At 46.4% G+C, this 20462-nt stretch overlaps 3 protein-coding genes and 1 pseudogene across 3 annotated transcripts; 1 reads left to right on the top strand and 3 right to left on the bottom strand.

The window, feature by feature from the left end:
* Nucleotides 1-38: 38 nt before the first annotated feature.
* Nucleotides 39-1364, bottom strand: LOC112874251 (non-specific lipid-transfer protein-like protein At2g13820). The gene is made up of 3 exons (XM_025937471.1): nucleotides 692-1364; nucleotides 561-593; nucleotides 39-444 (listed from the first exon to the last, which is right to left on the bottom strand). The coding sequence occupies exons 1-3, from the start codon at nucleotides 1071-1073 to the stop codon at nucleotides 227-229; spliced, it is 633 nt and encodes a 210-aa protein (XP_025793256.1). The 5' UTR covers nucleotides 1074-1364; the 3' UTR covers nucleotides 39-226.
* Nucleotides 1365-3015: 1651 nt separating this feature from the next.
* LOC112873396 (predicted GPI-anchored protein 58) lies at nucleotides 3016-3862 on the bottom strand. The gene is made up of 3 exons (XM_025936359.1): nucleotides 3787-3862; nucleotides 3320-3718; nucleotides 3016-3071 (listed from the first exon to the last, which is right to left on the bottom strand). The coding sequence occupies exons 1-3, from the start codon at nucleotides 3860-3862 to the stop codon at nucleotides 3016-3018; spliced, it is 531 nt and encodes a 176-aa protein (XP_025792144.1).
* A 373-nt stretch (nucleotides 3863-4235) lies between these two features.
* On the bottom strand, nucleotides 4236-8153 carry LOC112876166 (inositol-3-phosphate synthase). The gene is made up of 10 exons (XM_025940215.1): nucleotides 7966-8153; nucleotides 7212-7280; nucleotides 6996-7131; nucleotides 6266-6513; nucleotides 5648-5874; nucleotides 5453-5568; nucleotides 5174-5350; nucleotides 4889-5077; nucleotides 4738-4800; nucleotides 4236-4644 (listed from the first exon to the last, which is right to left on the bottom strand). The coding sequence occupies exons 1-10, from the start codon at nucleotides 8151-8153 to the stop codon at nucleotides 4525-4527; spliced, it is 1533 nt and encodes a 510-aa protein (XP_025796000.1). The 3' UTR covers nucleotides 4236-4524.
* Nucleotides 8154-12024: 3871 nt separating this feature from the next.
* Nucleotides 12025-20216, top strand: LOC112873679 (annotated as a pseudogene).
* Nucleotides 20217-20462: the final 246 nt, after the last annotated feature.

Genomic DNA, 20462 nt, shown 5'->3' with positions numbered 1-20462 from the left:
CAGTGAACTTTATGCGACTTGATGTACTCTGGCAGGAGTAATCCATTCGTGACTTGTAACATTATTATCGTGCGTAGCAATGAAATCCACGAACAATGCACGTCTAAAAGAGGTGCAAAACGAAAAGGGAATTCTCACAAGATGCATCTCGGTACAGGGGCTATACGCTGGTATTGGTAAGACGAGTGAACGGACTGAACTGATGGACAACAGGTGTGAGCCCAGCTCACAAGACACGGTACCCGAGCAGAGTCGCGGCAGCAGCTACTGCGGTGAATAAGCTATGTGCTGATGCTGCCGAGAGGCTGGCCGCGCCAGAACGCGCCGGGGAGGGAGCTGGAGTGCTGGAGGCGATCCCAGTTCCTTCAGCTGCCGGTGATCCCGAAGGAGCTGGCGACGACGGCGACTGGCTGAAGAACGGGGCCCCGGCAGATGGTGCGGGAACTGAAACAACGTGAAAGGCAGTTTGCTTGAGTCGCCTAGTACTGGAATTTTCGACAGGCTTTCTATACTCGGAACAGAGGCCAACGAGAGCAGGGTAATGAAGAAACCAAACGTACCCGGAGACGCTGTGGGAACACCAGGAACAGAAACTGCATTGGCAACCACAAGAACGTTGCCATCCATCAGTCAGACGATCGCACAGCTCCTCGGTTGCAGAGGCTAATTAAGGAACAGCGTGAGGGCGTACCGTGGCACTTGCTGACTGGCGGCGTCTTGACCTTGCAGACGGCGGGCAGCTGCAGTGCCTTGGTCATGTTGAGCGAGATGCCGAGGTTCTGGCCGCCCTGGAACAGCTGGCAGAGGCAGGCCACCTCGCCGCGCACCACGTCCCGGAGCCCCGAGCAGCAGGTCGGGTCGGGCGTCGCCACCGTGCTCCCCTCCTGCACGTAGCTCAGGCACCCCGCCAGGCTCAGCAGCGCGTCCGTGCAGTCCGCCGACGGCGCCGGCGCCGGGGCCGCCGTGCCCGTGGCGCCGTCGACGCGCGCGGCGAAGGCGGCTAAGAGCGCCGCGACCGTGAGGGCCAGCAGGCATGGCGACCGCGCCATGGCCGTCGTCTTAGCCGCTGCCATTGCTCCTGCCGTCCTGCTGCTCTCGTGTTGGTGCAGTGGTAGCGGCGCGACTAGTGGTCGCGACTGCTACTTGTAGATGTACTGGCACTAGCGGGATTTGTTCGTGTTCGCGGAATGTGGCGTGTGGGAACGACGACGGGGTGCACGGGTTTATGTGGAGACGGACTACCGCCGGCACGCCGCCGCCTCGGCGATCAGCACACGGCAGACGGCACTAGTGGGGAGTTCGGTTGGTGTCTCCGCCGCTGGCAGATGACAAGAGGTGGGGGCAGTGGCCGCACGGGTAGTGTAGTGGCACACCACTTGGCGCTTGCACACGGTGTGCGGTGCGATGTCTCCGAGCCGTTCTCTGGTGGTCGCATGCTCTAGGCTCTAGCTAGTGGCTGTGATCGCTGATGAGTGCTGCATCGAGCTGGCGATTAAACAAAGCGAAGGGCTGCTGAGGATAGTGTTTTTCTTTTTTGCTTTTTTTCCCCGAGCGGCGGTGCGCCTGAAATGATGAGGCGCGATGTGGCTGTGGCTTTGAGCTAACGAACGGAGCGGGTTGAGAATTTTTTTCCCGCTTTCAAAAGGGATCATGATTCCACGCGAATATGGCAAGAACTCTCTCCCCCTCTTGCTCTCTTCCTTCACGACTACACCAATCCATCCCTGCCTTTTCCCCCAATCTGCCACTCTGTGGCTGCAAGGGGCGTCGCAACCGTCACGCACAGTAGAGAAGAGAACTAGTTGAGCGAGCGATGCAGCGGACACCCGCGCGATGAGAAAGTGGGCTCGCTAGCTTTTTGGAAGATTAGTGGTGGGCGGCATGGAATGGGGAACAAACTAAGTTTGTGAGTGGTAGGCTGCATAAAAGTCTACCCAAACTTGCATAGTGTAGAGTTGGATGTTTGGTAGTCTGAATAGGCAGGCTCCAGTTGTGCAAATGGTCTTGTACGGCTTGCATAGTGAGAAACGCAAATAGGGCTCGTATCCGGTTGTGCATATACACTGATCCTGGCTGGCCAAGTTTTGGCCCCAGCCTAGCTACAATAGTACAATCCATGGAGCGATGCAACTAATCAAACAAAATCTTATGCGGGCTAAGATAACATATGCAACCAACCAAATAAACTTACGAAATACTAAATAAATCTAGCTTAGACTGGCCTGCATAAATAAACAAGTAACCAATGCCACCTACAAAACGCGCACGACGGCACGGGCAATGGAATCCACCACGACGCTGGGACCAAAGTTCACACAAGGTGGCGCGCGCCCACCTCAAAAAACCCTCTCCTTTTCGCGCGCCTCAAGTCTGAACCCAACGACCGACTCCGCGCCTGATGGCTGCTGCTTACGCCGCCGCGTCGAATTGCTCACGTCACGATCCACGGTCAGGCTAAACAACACCCCCTCCACAAAAGTCAAGCACACTCTCAGAGCCAAACAAAACAGACCAAATTCGATGTCATATATAGCAACGAATACGAACAAGGTGTTCGTGCATTTAGTATTCTTAGTGTCAGATAAATCTACTGACAGCCATAGTAGAAACAACTAGTGACGAATCGAGAAGGGAAAAAAAAAATCTAGTAATTTCAGACGATGGTATTGCCACTGATGGTGATGGGACGAGAGAAACGGGAAATGCCTAACTTAGAGCGATGGCGGCGACGGCGGATACCAGCGCCGCAACCGTGGAGGCAGCCAGACCGGCGGCGCCGGAAGTAAGGTCGTCCGTGGGTGGCGCGGATCCCTGGGTCGATGGCGGCGTGGCCGTCGGCGCTAGAGCTGCACTTGGACTTGGTGGCGACGGGATCACCGGAGCTGGAGCTGCGCGGCACGGCGGCGCAACGCGTTAGCCTACTAAAGCCAGTAAGCCACTGCTGATTTCCAGTTCAGTTCCAGATGTGACCCAGCAAGGTCCCAAACTCAAACTACACTGACACAAAATTAATGGTCACGGCTTACCAGGTGGCCCTGGAGATTGAATCACGGGGGCTTCTGCTGCTGGAGCTGCACGAACAGATTGTCAAGCATCAGAGTTACGCTTACGCATCAGAATGCGACTTTAACTTCAGGATTTATAAAATGGAAACGATCTAGAAAAAAATGAGAAGATAAAAAAAGCGAATGGGCCATACTGGGCCAAGTTCTGCGGTAGAAGATAAGCCCAAGGGCCTGGCGGGCCCAATCAATCGAACGAACTTACGCGGTGCACGGGGAAAAGAGAGTGTAGTACCGTGACGGTGTCGCGCACGTACCGGGCGTCGGCGGCGCTGGAATTGCGGGCCACGGCGCCGGCGTGCTCGGGGCAGGCGCGGGTGCCGCCACGGGGGTGAGCGCCTGCATCACCGGCGCCGGTGGCGGGGTGGCCGGCACGAGCGGAGACGGAGCCGGCTGCTGCGAGACCGACGGCACCGGCGCCGCGACGGGGCTAGAGCTAGAAGGCGGCTGCGCGCCCGGCGCGGGCGTCGGCTGCACGGGCGAGATCGACGGGCCGGCGGCGGGATGCGCGGCAGCGGCCGCCGCCTCGCCCGACACGGCGCGGCGATGGTGGAAGTGAAACGCCCTTACGGCGGAATGCACCACGGAGGTGAAAACATCTGCAGCAGCAACGGGGACAAACACACAGATGTAAGTCTTGAGATTGATGATGGAATCTGAAAGAAAGAAAGAACATACAATGCTGTTCAGTGAAAACCTCCTGATGCAGGTACGGTGAACTTACTTGATTCGACACCGGTGGCCGTGGCACAGAGCACCAACGCCAGGACGGCGAAGCTCTTGTGCAGCCGCATAGGCATGGCGGCTCCGGCGAGGCTGCTTGGATTGTTGCCCTCGGGACGACGTTCAGTTACGTGTCCAATATATATGGAAATGACTAGGCCGAACCGGGGCCACCCTAAAACTTCTTTTTCAAGCGGCAATTTTTTTTGAAGCAGCCTAAAATAAACTTCTATATATGTTTCTTTTTAAAAAAAAATGCGTTTGTTTCTCGCCGCGGTTTCCTTTTTTTATTGCGATGTATTCGGTCTAGAGATTTTTGTTCCCTCATCCCTAACAAAATTCGTCAACAGGCAGGCTAGGAGAGTCTGTTTCGCGGATGCCAGGAGCCGCTCTTGGCAGCACTTTTACCTCATCCTCATGGAATTGTGACGGAAAACATGGGAAACACTATGCAAGTCACGGATGAACACATATTTGCAACGAACACTAGCAGGAATCCCTTAGGAATACAGAGGGGAACTAGCACCCTCAATACATTATCATGCGATACAGTTACAGGATTCGTGCCGCTAATAGCAGAGCCCTGATAATTACGAGCCTGACGAACAAACCCATACAGAAGTGTACAACAATGAGCAGGAAAGAACGCAAAAAACAAACGAGAAGCCAACGCAGTCCCACAGCTAGCCTCGCCTTTCTTGTTCCCTTCCAGTAGGCGCCCTCTGCATAGCCGCAGCGCTCACTTGTACTCCAGGATCATGTTGTTCTCGGGGGCCAGCCCAACGCAGGCCCTCATGATGTTCTCCAGCATCGCCCTCTGCTTCGCCAGGGCGTTCACCACCGGCGTGCCGGGGGGAACCTGTTGTTCAGTTTGCGCAAGACGGTTAGTGCTTCGATTATTGGAGGAAAATGCTGCGCAGTGATGCCAGAATGCATGAGACCGAGAGCTTACCAGGGGTGCCTTGGTGAGGTAGCTCAGGATGGTGGCCACTGGGTGGAAGGAGTGGAACTTCTCCTGCACGAGAGGAAACATTTAATCGGATGGTGTTCAAGTGCTGGAGCACCTGGCACGGGGTCATTCAGTCTGTAGACTGAGCTCTTACCTCTCCCTCAGCTTTCAGCTGGATCCTGGTGCTGAGCTCAGCCAGGAGCACCAGATCGAGAATGATTGGTGCGGCGAGGAGCGAGTCCTCGCAGGTGTTGTGCAGAACGATGGTGTTCTTGCCGCCCATGAAGATCTCAGAGGTGTACTCATCCATGGCTCTCTTGCTGTCCCCAACGTACGGCACATACTGCATTTATGAGTGGCAAGTTTCAGAACAAAATCTAAAAGTTTATGATAGTTGCGTGTCTGCAATCTGCCCAAGGTTGAAGATTAGCTGACAGACCTTGATCACGACAACGTGATCAGGATGCTCGCCGGGCTCATAAAGGATAGCGTTGCTTGAGACCATGTCATCCACCACATTGCTCTTGGAGATCTCCTTGGACCGGAATGTTTGAGGGGCCGACAGGTTCATGCCATCGTTGTTTCCCAAGTGGTTGTAGCTCACAATTGAGGTGGGCTGCAAGATCATAAACAAAAATTAATGTTAAGGATGGCGTTAGCCAAAAACAGTTTGTCAACTTAATATAAGAGAGATATTAGGTCTGGCTGCTATTTGTACCTTAATTCCAGCGCCAACAAGGAAATCAACCAAAACAGACTTCATCTTGGTCTGTCCACTCTTGAAATCATCACCTCCAATCAAGCAGTTGTTCTTGATAGCAAGGTCAATCAGCCCTGCGCACAACAAACTAGTATAAGCCACGAAACAGAATTAACAAGCCACAGAAAACTTTGCGCACAGCAGACTACACACCAGGCACAAAGGTGTTCTGGGGGCTTCCATTGATGAACGGTACACCCTCCATGACACAGGCAATGGCATATAACGTCGACGGTGAGATCTCTGCCTCGTTCTTGTCTACAGATGCCAGGAGGTTCTCCACTGTGTCGTTGAGACCAGCACAGACACTGCTGTACCTTTCAGTGTTTGCAGTCCACAGCACAACTACCTTGTCCACCTTGTTCTTCTCCTTGAACTCCCTGTTTCATTAGCCACATAAGCCGTAGCTTTTCTAAGGGATTACTTATACTAGTGAACCATGTTGCTTTAGCCATGTTAATCTAGATCCTCAAACCATATCTATCAAATAACATCATTGATGATGATAACTGCTTATATTGACAGTACTTTCAACTCGCTGAGTCCTCGTGGAAGTGTAAGCCACTGCTGTATAATTCATACACAAAATGGCACTACTTTAGAATGTAATATGACACAGTTTTTAGCATGCACGCCATATAAACGTCTATTGCATCAGTTAAAAAATATGTTCGGTTATAAACAGAGTGCCTATCATGGTTCACATGCACCATGTTTGTAACTCACTTGTGTTAATTATACAGAGGCACATTAGCATTCATGTCTGTATACCTGATGTCCTTGATGATCTGGTCAACCTGCTCTTTCTTGGTGCCCTTGATGACATTGTTGGCGCGAGAACCCTGGTTAGCTGCGATGAAGTCCGGATCATAGATGCCGGGAAGTGGCACCATGGACTCCATGTAGGGCCTGAGCTGCTTCTGCAGGTCAATGTCCAGCACCTTGGCCCTGGTCATGGCATCGGCCAGGTTCATGTTGCTGATGTCCCAGCCTCCGAACACAATGTCATCAGGGTTCACCTGAAAACAAGTTCAGCTTAATCATGGCAGGAAGGTACAAATTTTGCAAATCTGCAGCCAATCAGTGACATCAGTGCAGCAGGAGTAATGAACAGGACAATCATTTTACGGTCCAAAAATGCTGGAATCTTTCTACTGACCCACAACCTATTGACTTGCCCAAGTAGGATCACAATATGGCACAGCTTTACTTTTTCAACAACTTTTTTGACAAGACTTTGCCTTTTTGTTATCAAAGTTTAACTTTAACATTCCTTTCAGGAAATCAGAACTTTTATTTGTTTATTATGCAATGTTTAGCATCCCTTTCAGAAAATCAGATACTTTGTTTGTTTATGCAAAGATTAACATTCCTTCACTTCAGAACCACTGGCCTTAAAGAGAGGTTTATTGTATAACACCAACTAGCACCTTCGGAATATGCCTTGTTCTGCATGCGTCTTTGCTTTGAGTAAAACAAGACTGCAGTAATATTAGATTACCATGGGCAGGAGGCTCTTGAACGGCGCGTGGATCTCCTCCCCGTTGTAGCTGCCGACCCTGATGGTGGAGGCCTGGGTGAGGGAGCCGAAGTAGTTGGCCTGCTGCACCTTGTCCTTGGTCGCCCATGAGATCCCCCTGAAACAGGACCAGCAAGTTCAGGTTTCAGGGCACGGAAACACGCAGGAACGGGAAAGCAATGTTGAACGAGCACTTACTCCCTGTTGGCGATGACCCCAGCCGTCAGCGTGGACCCGTTGTTGCCGCCCCACCCCACGAGCATCACCCTGCACCACCGCACAACACACGACAGAAATCAGCATCTTCTGTCGGACAAGTGGCTAATACACTGTAACACGACGATTGCACGTAGCCAACGTGCACAGGGACAGGAAGAAAACAAATTGTTCAAGATGGCAGCATCTGGCTCCGCACACTTGCAAGTAATATACTAGGTGAGGTTTCATTAAAAAAATGTATACTAGGTGAGGAGTTTTTGTCCGCTGCTCATCGTCCCAGCTGGACTCGGATCTTGCAGAAACAAATGCAACCAGCTCACGTGCACAGGGCAAAAACTAAGGCAAAGTTCAGACCTCGGAGGATAAGGACGTTGTATTGTTGTACAGACTACAGAGCAACAAGCCAAGGTTCGCAAACCGCCGTAAACTCAACTGAGAGAACGCAATTTGGCCTCTTGAAATGTCCCTCTCACGGCCTCTGCGCACGAAAAACGAACCCCGAAAAATACGGGGCGAGAATGAAAACAAAAACGGAAAGCTCGGAGCACCATGGAAATTCAAAATCGTGCAGATTCGACGCATCCGGCCGGGCAAGTGTGTGCGTGACTGTCAACGACGACGGGTCGTCATCAGGCAAAGTAAAGATTCCATCAAATGTGAACGCCGACTGGCTGATCTCGACGGAGGAGGGGACGACAGGGGGCGAGGGAGGGCGGGCTGCGTCCGTACGTACCCGAGCTTGGGGACGGCGGTGCTGGTCCGGAAGTTGTACTTGACGGACTTGGGGCGGACGACCCAGCGGGAGGCGCCGTCCTTGCCCTCGTGCACCAGCTCCGTCGTGTCGTACCGGTACTCCGACTCGATCTCCGACGGGCCGTACCGCACGTTCGGGCTCTCCACGCGGAAGCTCTCGATGAACATCTTGCCTCCCCTCCCCTCTCGGTCGACCACTACCCGCCTCACTGCTCTCCTGGAATGGAACGCGAAGAGCAGCGCGAGCGAGAGGAGGAAGGAGGCGGCTGCGCTGCTTTGGGGTGTGATCGGGAAGGGGTGCCCGGGGCGGGGGATTTATAGCTGGTTCGACGGCCACTGCCACGTGGATGCACGCGAGTAGCTGGATCTTCCGGGGCCCACTTGAGAGAAATGGGCCCCACGGGAGGACGGAGGCGCGAGAGACGGTTTGAGCCGCCGGGGGGGCTTCCCGTTGCCCGGAGGTCCGCCAATGGAGGGCCCCGGCCACCCGGGAATTCTGCTGGATCGCAGGCAGCGGAGACGGGGGCCCGGAGTTGGGGGGCGTCGACCGGCGGCGGCCTGTGAGGGAGAAGACGGCGAGCGGTCGGGATGGATGGTTCGGGAGGAAGATGGAGGAGCAAAAATTATTGTGCTGTGTGAATTTGCATAATCATCCTTCTTCTTTTCCTGTTTTAACAGCCGTATGGATCTCCGTGTAGGGAGGGACCACATGGGGACCACCACATGATATCGGTAAAACAGGCAAAAATGCCATTCATGGCCATGGCACGAGAGTAGTAGTCCCGAGAACATTTTAATTTATTGCGTCATCACACTGAAATTTAATTAGTTCCATTGAATAAATTTCGATGTTTTAGAAGTACTTCACGACACAAGGACAAAGAACATTAAACAACGGCGGACTCAAAAGCAAATCTTGTATATGTTCTTCCTAGCCACTTTTTCTACCGTGCGCCACAATGTGAAAAAGGTCCAAAATCGTAAGTTTTGACAAACAATTGTACTTTTTGCAACAGGTAAATTAAATTACTTTAATAGAATTGCTTTTGGTATATCTGGAGATGATTCTAATTATAGAAGTTCAGAATAGATTATAAGAGAAGCTGAAGGTAAAAAAAAATATAATTAGATTCTTTTTATACCAGAACACACCCTATAATAACGGTCGAAGGGAGTAAACACGGAAGGAAACATTTGGCTTAATTTTTCTTTAAATGCCTATATTTAGGTGAATATGTGGATTTAAAGGGGATGAAAACGCTAAACAATTGTTCACCTATCGTTTACTTATATTGTTTAGCTTTTTATCAGGCTAACGAGCATATAAACGAGCACAGTTGGTGATCGTGTAGCGTTTAAACGGGCTAATAAGCTGTCATTGAATAGTCGCTCAATAACATGATATTTTTAAATGCTTGTGCTACCTATGTAAATATTTGGTTTTGCTAAAAAAGACAAATATCTGGATTACAATTACATGCCTTTTGATGCGTGCATTTGCATCATTTCACATAAAAAATAAATAGTTTGGCCGTGTGACCTCTAAAGGGGCCCTTGTTGCCTACAAGGACATTACTAGGTGCGTGTAGATTAAGCCGGTTAGCAGCCCGATCGGAGCTGGGCGCGTTCAAGAAAAAAAATAGTACACGAATAGGATTGATCTGTTATTGGCATTTAACCATGTTGATCTGCATGTCATCGCTGCCGCATGATCAGGCCAGGATATTAATAGATCAAATCGGTTGTTGGATCGATAATACAGAGGAGTGCTATAATTTCACCATAGCTAGAGGCCTAGACGCATGTGTAATCTACACGAGCTAGCTCCATACTTTCATGGATCTGAACGTTACAATAAACATTGTAGCGATGACACAATTTGGATGGGTTATGCAGTATCAGGGACCAGCGACCGCCCGCTCCGATCTGCATCGAGAGTTCAGGACCAAAGCAAAGTTCAAGTTCAGGTGCAGGTTTACAGTTTTAGAGCACCCACCGCTTGCTCCACCAGGCCTGGATCTACCTGTACGTACCAGGAACATCTGATAAACTTGACAGAAAAACAAAAGCTACTAAACATCTCATAAGCTAGCTAGTCATGGATTGCAGCAGGGATGCGAATCCAGTCGACTCTGTTAGACTGCCGCATCAGAATTGAAAATTAACACTTCTCTGGCAGAGAGCGTGAGAGGATAATGTGCGTAGAAATGACAGCCGGGTAAAAAGTTGGGAATCGGAGAAGGAAGGATCGAGAGAGGTCATGCGCAAGATCAGACGTACCTCTCGCCCCAGCGGACATCGGTTGGTGAGCCGGACGTAGATCGCCGCACGCACGTCCGGCAATTCCACGCAACCCGGGGGGCAACGCGCAAAACCTCCGCGCGCGCGTGGCTGAGAACCGCTCGCCCGGCGAGCCCACCCCACCAAGTGGCGCTTTTGGTGGCGTGGAGCTCCCGCGCGGCGTCACGTGGTGCCCTGCTCTCGATCGTGGCGGAACCTCCTGGAACGCCCCTGCCTCAGGCCTCACGCCGTCAGGCTTGTGCGGTGCAGCTTCGTCGCGGCCCACCTGGGAGCGGTCCATGGACCCCAGCGCGCGGCACTGACTCCCACCGAAGCCGCCGAGCGCCTGGCGCCACGAGTGGCCCTGGCCCCTGGGCGCGTAGGCGCAGCGCACGGCGCACCCGCCCACGGCCATGTGGTGGTGCGTGTGATGGCGGGGGCGCCATGTGGCCCGGATTGTTTGTCCTTGCATGTAATGGCCTTGTCCTTGCATGTAAGGGCTCAGAGCTCTCGTCCTTGCGTGCAAATTCAGGAGGAGCCACCACTCTCTGTGATTCGCAGAACGCAGCGGCGAGGGCGTCGTGTTCCGATCCATGTTTCCTGGGGCGCGGTAAATAGTTGCAATCTACTGTTACCGGACAGGGTGGGGCTAAAATTTTTATATTGTTGGGGGGGGGGGGGGGGTGGTTAATCCTCACGTGTTACCGAAAAAAAAAGTCGAATTTCCGATCCCTTGCTTTTCGCATCGGAATAAACTGACTTCATGCAAACAAATTTCGATGTTTTGTGACACATGCAAGCCAAGAGACCGAAGAAGCACGCATGAGGTAACCAAGTCCGCAGAGAGCTCACTTCACATAAAAGTGCAACGGAAAGAGAGAAAAACAGATGCTCCGGGTGCCATCGAAGTGTATTTCGAGAGAGCTTCTGAGTTCTGACGGCGGACAGGAGACGAGATCCTCCGGATTTCGCCAGGCTTCGTTCCTCCACAAGTCCAAACAAAAAGATGGATGGATGCGATCAAACTGGAAGCAAAAAGTGTGGAAAAAGAGTTGCTGACATGGATGGGCTGGACGGTGGCTCGCCAATTCGTGGTTACTACTACCGGCCGGCCCTTTGGTTCATTCTGGGAGCACGCAGGCCGGAGGTAGAACATTACCACTGGCCCATCTCGTCCCATCGTCCACTTTTGCCCCTCCGCTTGCTTTTTCAGGCTTTCGCATGCGCGTGCAACTTACCACTGCAGTCGCGATCGTGGCTAGCGAAAGCGCATGATTCACGAATTTCTTTGGATCTTATTATTGTAAGCACGATCTAGGGGGTTCTTGCAGTTTTTCTTCTGAGGGGTGTTATTGCAGGCTGCTCCTCATGCTATGTTCAGCAAGCATCGGCATTTGTCAGGGCCTCAAGGGAGAAAAAAAAAAATTAAGGTTGTGCTTTACCGCGCAGAACTTTGTGACCTATGATTAGAAAACAAATGACGTTATTTGGTGGACAGGCAGCCAAAACGTTGTGACCTATTCTTTCATGTGTTTTTTTGAAGCACGCACACATTCATGACTCAAATTTCACCAACTTTAACAGAGGGTAGCTTATCAAACTGTAGAAATTTGATAATACTTTTCTGAGGGATGTAATTCTTGTCATGTGCAATGTCACGTAAGAGATGGTCGCAACGTTGTTTCCTTCAAAGCTCGCAAGCTCTAGTAGAGAGCAGGTCTTGGGCCAGGATACGCGAACGGAGTGCGAGCGCTTTTAACGATTCTCCTTCTGTTGGTAAGTAACCCTAGCTGCTCGAACAGATCGTTTTAGGACTCGTTTTGTCCTCGGAGGCTCCTCTTTGCTGTGATTGTGAGCAATGATTTATCCAATTATTTTTACCACTTTGCCATGTTACTCGTGGGTTTGATTTCCGTGTGGTATTCTGCTAATCTAATCTAATGCGCCATGTTTGGATCGATTAGGTTCTTTTTCAATACAACAACACTAATCTACGCGACCATTATCCACGAGTTTTGGGGGTTCTGCTGAACCCCTACGCACCAAGACAAGTCCGACCATTGTTGCTGGTACAATGAGCAGGCCAAATACTCGAAATAAGAACAAGAGGCCTCGCGCAGACGAATCTGAGAGCCCGTCTGCGGCTGTTTTCAAGTATGCATTGCCTTATTTCCTTGTCAGAAGCTGGGTGTTCCTTAAAATGGCCTCAATGTTCACGTTCCTCTTACTTTTCTGCTACAAAATTTGCAGGAAGATACATTCCACTGGCGCTATCTCTCAGAGTGATATCCGCCAGCTTTACATGGTGTGGAAGCCGCTTTGCCATGGGTGCCATTGGAACTCCAAGGACTCGGCAAACTGTTTCTGTGGGTTGATTCCCACCACCAAAGGGGTTCGTAAAACCGGCCTCTGGCAGAAAAAGCAGGAAATTGTCCGTGGTCTTGGTCTGAATCCATCTGAGGACCTTCGTGATCCCACTGAGACGCCTGCTGGATTGACTAACTTGGGTGCGACCTGTTATGCGAATAGCATACTGCAGTGCCTTTACATGAACACCTATTTCCGCTCAGGCATTTTCTCATTGGAGCTGGACGTTTTGAAGATGCTTCCTGTTCTAGATCAGCTGGCTCGGTTGTTTGCACGGCTACACTCTAGCAAAATGGCTTTCATCGATTCAGCACCTTTTATTAAGGCATTGGAGCTAGACAATGGTGTCCAGCAGGATAGCCATGAATTTCTCACCTTGTTTTTGTCTCTCCTCGAGCAATCATTAAGTCACTCCAAGGTCCCTGGAGCTAGGACAGTAGCGCAACATCTGTTCCGTGGCAGCATGTCACATGTAACAAGGTACCGACTATGCATTTGAAGCAATTGTGTATGTTTCCTTAGCAGCTTTAGGTTTGGACTTTTGACTGTTACAAAACTAAGCTTTGATCTGCTACAAAGTCTGTATTAGCAAGATTCTGATATAATGTTGTTTGTAGTCCTGTCAATTGCTCAACTACACTCAGCCTTTTAATCACTGCTCTGTCCACTACAGAGCTGTTGTTGAACATGCTTACTCTATGAAGGCTCACTGCGTGGTTATCCTGTTGGATAGAAAATGAGCCTGACATGAATTCTCGTGAACTAGAGTTTTTTTGGGCACCTGGTGCTTAGAGAAGCTATGCTGAGGCAGATTCCTAGGGCTTTGTGATTAGATTGATAACTCATACTCTTAGTTAGAAAGAGATAAACTAGACGCGTGTGTTATTTCTGGCAAGGTTTTTGCATTCTGTGTATATTCACATTTACATAACCTGTCCACATCAAAGTGACTATTTTCGATTCATGGTGCTGATGTTGAATGAAATTGAAAACTATACCATTATTCATAGTGTACGGCTGAGTTTCAGAAAAAAGGTAAAGAAAAAAAGGATGAGCGGCCTCATTTATTCTATATCTACATTGTGTTTATGTGTTCATGGAGTGAAATTACATATGTTTCTATACTGGCCTAGTACTTCAGTGTTGACTATGATTTATCTTGTTATTTGCATACTGCTTCTTTGGACAAGCTACCAGTGTAATATGTGGACAACTGATGCTTAACCATCATATGCTTAAGGTGCTCATCATGTGGAAAGGATTCTGCAGCATCTTCAAAAATTGAGGACTTTTATGAGCTGGAACTGAATATTAAAGGTTTAAATAATTTGGAAGAAAGTCTGGATGACTATTTTAGTCAGGAAGAACTGGATGGGGAGAACCAATACTTTTGTGAGTCGTGTCAGAAAAGGGTGGACGCTACTCGCTGCATAATACTTCGATCATTTCCTCCAGTTATTAACATTCAACTTAAGCGTTATGTGTTCCTCCCCAAGGTGATATACATTGATCCAAAGCTGATCTATAGTTTCATTAAAATATGTTCCTTTCGCATTTCTCTGTCATGTGTATTTTCTCCTTTCTTTTGGTAAAGATTCTTTCTTTCTCATTGCCAGACAACAACGAAGAAAAAGATCTCTTCAACATTCCGTTTCCCAGGACAGTTTGATATGGAAAAACGGTTGTCAAACTCCTCATCTAGTTATACTTATGAACTGGCTGCTATTTTAATCCACAAGGGTACTGCTGCTAGTAGTGGGCACTATGTGGCACATGTAAAAGATGAAAGCAATGGGCAATGGTGGGAGTTTGATGACGAGACTTTATCCAAACTTGGTTTGCACCCTTTTGGTGAAAACCCAGGAAAGAAATCAAATAAAGGTGATCAGAAATCTCAAGGCATTCCCACAGCAAACAATAATAATAAAAACAGAACAATAATAATAATGGTCACCAGGAGGCTGCGCTGACTTCTACCTCAGGAGAGATGTTTTCATCTACAGATGCTTATATGCTGATGTACAAATGTACCAGTAAGGATGGCAGTGGCACCGAAAGCAATAAAATTATAGAAATCACTAATGATTCACTTCCACACTATTTCTGGACGAAATTAATGAAGTAAATGCATCGTATATGAAATCTTGTGAGGAATACCAAAGCAAGAAGGACAACAATTTGGCATATATAACAGAGAGACGCCAAGAAGTAAAATCTGTTCTCATGGGCTGCAAATCCAGAGGATGATTCATACTTTTGGATCGCAACAGACTGGCTTCGCCAGTGGGCAGATAACATCACTCCTCCCTCGTGAGTTTACTAGAATGCTCTTTTTTATTGGATCCTGCAGTCCCGCCCTACATTGAAATGCTTTGTTTTCTAAAGTATAATATTCTCATAACAAAGCAGAATACGCAACTGGTGTTTGTCTAAGCGCTACGAAAAAGTTGTAGCATCTTCTTGCTAATATTATTTTGTACTGATATACTACTGTTTACGATAAGGGCAAGCTCATCTGCTAAATGATAATAAGATGGGTATTTAATCCAATCAATACCATGATTTATATCATAGAAAAGGACTCTAGTTCTAAATTTAAATAGAATGGGTGGCACCGTTTCCACGAAGCAAGAAACAAACCATAGTCTCTTCTCTGTCACTGGCACTATCATGCTGCAGGGATCCAGGGAACCTCATAGGACTCAGGATCTGTACCGAGAAAGTTGACAACACTCCAATTGCTTTTATGTAGCAACTGAGCGTGGCCTTTTGATATTCCATACTGAATTGAAAATGTTCTTTTTAAAATTATATCTTGTTTCTGCAGTTTTATTGACAATGGTCCAATTCAATGCGAACATGGAAAGGTTCCAGCATCTAAAGTCACATCAGTTAAGCGATTATCAGCTGTAGCTTGGCTTAAGTTATTTTCAAAAGTACAAAACTTCTGCACTTCTCGTTTTGCACTCCATAGAATGTTGCTTCACGTTCCTTAAGTTAAATATTTTTAAATAATTCTGTCATTCAGAAGCATGCTATAGTACTGTAGCTGCAACATATAATATTTTGTACTCATTTCTAATTCTCATGGCATAATATTGATGAGTTTCTTTTTGCTGTTGTCATTACAATAATTATAGTACGGAGGGGGACCAGCATTGAGCACTGATGATTTTTGCATGAAGTGTCTCAAAGATGGGGCGAAAAATGCAGTGTCTGCTGATGTCTACCGTGACCGTAAAGCATCATTAAAAAAACTAGCAGAAGCAGCACTTGGTGGTAGTTGTCCAGATGGCCCTTCTTACTTTTGTCTCAAAGGCATGGTATGCAAAGTGCATCCTTCTCTTAATTTCCAATCTTGGTTCTGCACAGTTATTTGTACAGTCTAATATTTTTGGTGCACTTAGGATTATTCCTGCATTTGTGTGAACTGTTCACCTTATGGCCCTTTGATTCTCTTTTCTGGTGATGTTTTGTAGACCCGTGCATCTATGCAAGATTACTATTCATGATATGTACTCTCCGTCTCTGTGTTAGTGTTTTAACTGTTTAGAGGAGCTCAATGTTGATCATGGTTCTTATGCAATTATTTTCATCGCACTTGCTATGCTATATTGTTCTCGAGTGAGCTTTTACGGCTTGGCCAATTTTAGTCTTAAGTTTTCCTCGCAGTTTGTCATTTTTGTCAACTTTGCCCTAAGCACATTTTACTCTGAATCAGCTGTGTGCATGCACGCTAATGCCATTTCCTTCTTTTTACTCTTTCCTGGCCCACCTCGTTGCATTACTTCACCAACCTGCTGGTTGGTCATGCTGATCATTTTGTTCTTTACTTCTAGGTTGACTCATTGGCTGCGAAGAAAAAAAATGCTGTTTTGACTTCCGATGCTAATAATGGACCAACAAGTGCTTTAAGATGTTGCCATGGGAATCTACTGCCGGAGCATGCTCCAGGGGCAGAGCGGGTATCCATAGCAGAGAGCCTCTGGTTATTTCTCAATCAAACCATCAGTGAGAAAAGGGCTGATGATATTGTAACTTTTCCATCAGATTGTCAACCATGTGAAATCTGCTGTCAGGATTTGTCTGATTTTGCGTCTGTTGAGGGTAATCTTAGGTAATATAAAGTCAGGAAATTCACACCTGATATTGGATTCTTCGCTCAAAAATTATATCTAACATGCATTTTCTTATACATGGGTTTGATTTTCAGAGCAGTGAAACTCAAGCAACGACAGAATCATGAAAAGTTAATATCTGGGAAAAGCTTCACACTTAATCTTGGTAAAAAATACTATTTGGTTCCTTCATCTTGGTTGTCAGAATGGAGAGCTTATATCATAGCTACCGGAAAAAATGTTTCTTCACTTTCTGAACCTTTCTTGAAGCTATTGTCAATTCACTTATTTGAAAGCTAAACTAACAGAAGAGTGGAACTCTAATATTTGAATTTGAGAGTTTAGATGAGTGAGAAGATTTATGTGGAGAACAAATGTGAACCCTATAGAATTTCAAAGCAGGTCCCTGGCAACACTTCTATGCCCAAGTTTTGAGATTATTTATTAGTAATATCTGTAAACTACTTCCGAGAGATTGTTATGAGGATAATGGTTGCAACTTTTACATGGTTTGTGAATTCGTTTTGTCTTGATTGGAGTATCTGTGTGTCCTTTTGATTGTTGATATTGGCTTGCTTAGCTGTTTTAGAATTGATAATTAGTTGTTATTTATGTTGCTTGTTTCATACAAGACGAAATTACTTTTTATTGGGATGGTTGCCATGATTTTTTATTTAATAAGATTTTCTGTAATTAATCTGTATTTTAAAGATGACTGCTATGAGGATAATGGATGCAACTTTGACATGGTTTGTGAATTCATTTGTCTTGATAGGAGTATCTGTGTGTCATTTTTATTATTTTTCTTTTCTGAAACAAATTGGCAGGAGGTCTGCCCAACACATATTAATATAGGAGGTTGTCCTGTTGATTGTTATCAACCATACTACTTGTTTCTTATTACTTCTAGTCATTAGGTCTATAAAGTGATTTCTTTTTGAACCTGAGGTTTTATAACTCTCAGCATTCAAGATTGCTTCAAAGGCCTTTGGATCTTGTTTGTAAGCATGGGAGCATCACTCAGGAAACATCAAATGTAAGTTCGTGCTCTTTACTAATTTTCTGTTTTTCTTTCTTGCTTCTTGCATCTGTGTTTCTTGTTTCTTTTCCTCTTTTGCCGTACCTTCTGCTTTGCGCTTTGAGGGGAAGGGGGGATGTATCCTTACAATCTTAACAGCATTTGCAGCACGAATTTTAAAAAGGCTTCCTCTTTTCTTTGGGCTCCCACAACGAAGTTGTTCATCTGAGTCACAGAATACATCTTTTCTTTTTCTTTTTGCACACAGTTTACCACAATAATCAGCTTGACTGAAGAATTTTAGCTGGTTCAAAGCCATGTCCGGTGCCTTTAACCATGCTTGGTTCATCTTTAAACAGTGGAAATGCAGTATGCAACTAGCAGCTCAGCAACACTGAGTCTCTTTCTGTCTTGCATTATTCATTTACCCCTTTCTTCTGTTCTTGCATGCCCAGCAACCACTTCACTTTGTTTTTGTTCTACCTTTGTCTAACTGCATGGTTGTTTGGGGTTTTGCTGATATATGTTGTGTTGTAAGATAAAAACGAATAATTGGAACATTATGAGTTGATTATCTTCCTTTGTTTTCAGTCTGACAGGTTACCCATGATCCCAGAATATGATTGGAAATGTTCTCTGAGGAGTGGAGTGCCACTCCTGGAAAAGGTATATATGCTGAAATTGCTTTTAGGAAGAGCGTTCAAGATAAACTGCATGGGTCATATGAAGCAATGTCAATTATGAATGGAGATCTAGACCATTTGGGGGTCAGAGAACCCTATCTCAAAACTGATCCTGAGGTAAGCAAACTGTTAGGTTGCACTGTGACCTGACAGCGTAAGTTGATATTACTAGATCCACCATGGAATATATTTTCACAGTAGAGGACTCTTTCTATCTGATATATTATATTTCCAATTTCCATTGATATTATTAGTCAGTGATATGTTGGAGACCGTGTCCACCCTAGTGGATGATAAGAGGAAGTAAGCAACAAGGAGATTGATCTTTATTGGGATGGAACAGAAACATGCTATACTGGTATGCTTGAGGCGAAGCAATGTGGTGCTTTCACAATTTACAAAGATATCATGGAAACAAATTTTGTGAGGTTATTTCTGTAACTACATATCTCTTTAACAGAAAAACGTTAGTATCAGCTTTGACAACCTATGTAACTAAAATATTTGAGATCTCACCTCCCCGTAGTTGAGGCTGGACCCCATCTGATAATATGGGATGTAAGAAACTGCAGATCTTGAACTTATGCATATTAATTAAACTCTTCGAATGAAATGATCTCTAGCTCTGTGCTGCTTCAAAAAGGTGATGCTACTTGTAGTAAGTTTCTTGAATGTCTGGGCTTCTAGATTACCAAAGTTATCTAGAACTGAAATGCTTTATCTAATGTGTATGAAGGTTACTTCGTATTTTTCTGCCCTTTTCAGCTCTACCTATGAATTTCGTATGCTAGGTTTGTGAAGAATGTATTGGAGAAAGAGAGAGCTGTGCATTGGTGGAGAAGCTCAATTACCAGAATGAAGACATCCATGTTTATTTTGTCCTTGGAAAAGAAGCACCAAAGTCTATCAAAGAAGCGTCTAAAGCTGTTCCTGTATCAGATCGTCGGACTTCAAAGCATTCCAAGATCACAAGCTCTGAGAATTCAGTCAGTTTGAAAGTTTCTAGTTTTACATCAGTCTATCAGTTGAAACTCATGATATGGGAATCTTTAGAGGTATGCTATAGATACCGAGACTACAAAATTTTTGCCAGTATGATTACTATTATCGGTATTTGTTTAATTCCGTGTGTTTAAAAGGGACTGGCATTTTGCTTTTCCGTCAAAATCTGGAGCATGCTTTCCTGTGATATTATATTTATACCTCTGCTTCTTTGGATGAAGGTAGATTATTCAAATAGCTTACTTGTGCTCTTGTTACATTTAGATCGTTGAGGAGAATCAGAAGCTTCACAAAGATTATGTTGAGATTGAAGATGACTTTGCTACTCTTGCTGACAAGAGTATTTTTGCTGGGGATGTTCTTTGGGTAAGAGATTCTGAAATCTATGAGAACCGTGACATAGCAGGTGAAGTACCAAACATGACGGATCTGCCAGATCATTTCTGAAAGAAAAATAAGATTGTTGATGGTTCTAAAGTGTTTTTCGTTTATATGTTTCAGACGAGATTTCAGAGCAGAAGGGTGATTTACTGCAGGCTGAGGAAGGATTTAGAGGGACTCTATTGACATCAAGTGTTTCAGCACATCTTTGTCAGGATATAGCACTTAGTGAACGAGTTCCCGCTCTCAGGTACATTGCTGCATTCCTGTTGGCTTATGCTGGTTAAGGTCTGAGAGGTGATTATTGACTTGATGATTTCTTTATACTTTGTTTGGTTACATATCATCGTTTTCTTAATAGAAATTATCAAGTTCATGCTGATTGCTGCCTTGCTTAAGAATTTTCATTTTGGGCATTGCTTAAGTTACATAATGTTTCAACACCCCTATTTTTTTTCTATTGGCGTTCCATTCCATGCTCCGTGCATGGCATAATTTTTTTTTGGTGAACTCTTGCTATCTGCATATGCACAAAAGTAACGAATCTGGAACATTATTCACTCATACTGAGATGCTCAGCACATTTTGGTCCAGTTTTATAACCTATCCCTCTTCTTTACTGCTTACT

Source organism: Panicum hallii, chromosome 9, assembly GCF_002211085.1.
Source record: "Panicum hallii strain FIL2 chromosome 9, PHallii_v3.1, whole genome shotgun sequence".
Taxonomy (NCBI): domain Eukaryota; kingdom Viridiplantae; phylum Streptophyta; class Magnoliopsida; order Poales; family Poaceae; genus Panicum; species Panicum hallii.
The sequence above is the reverse complement of the archived record's forward strand: the minus strand, read 5'-3'. Positions and strand labels throughout refer to the sequence as shown.

Excerpts from the sequence above, each read along its gene's own strand:
- LOC112876166 (XM_025940215.1), bottom strand. The coding sequence starts at position 8,153 with ATGTTCATCGAGAGCTTCCGCGTGGAGAGCCCGAACGTGCGGTACGGC. Across the intron at positions 7,281-7,965 it reads ACCGCCGTCCCCAAGCTCGG|GGTGATGCTCGTGGGGTGGG; the intron begins GTACGTACGGAC and ends GCGGTGGTGCAG. Across the intron at positions 4,801-4,888 it reads AGCTGAAAGCTGAGGGAGAG|GAGAAGTTCCACTCCTTCCA; the intron begins GTAAGAGCTCAG and ends CCTCTCGTGCAG.
- LOC112874251 (XM_025937471.1), bottom strand. The coding sequence starts at position 1,073 with ATGGCAGCGGCTAAGACGACGGCCATGGCGCGGTCGCCATGCCTGCTG. Across the intron at positions 594-691 it reads GCCAGTCAGCAAGTGCCACG|TTTCTGTTCCTGGTGTTCCC; the intron begins GTACGCCCTCAC and ends TTGCCAATGCAG. Across the intron at positions 445-560 it reads TGTTCCCACAGCGTCTCCGG|TTCCCGCACCATCTGCCGGG; the intron begins GTACGTTTGGTT and ends ACGTTGTTTCAG.
- LOC112873396 (XM_025936359.1), bottom strand. The coding sequence starts at position 3,862 with ATGCCTATGCGGCTGCACAAGAGCTTCGCCGTCCTGGCGTTGGTGCTC. Across the intron at positions 3,719-3,786 it reads GGCCACCGGTGTCGAATCAA|ATTCCATCATCAATCTCAAG; the intron begins GTAAGTTCACCG and ends TCTTTCTTTCAG. Across the intron at positions 3,072-3,319 it reads TCCAGCGCCGCCGACGCCCG|CTCCAGCAGCAGAAGCCCCC; the intron begins GTACGTGCGCGA and ends CTGTTCGTGCAG.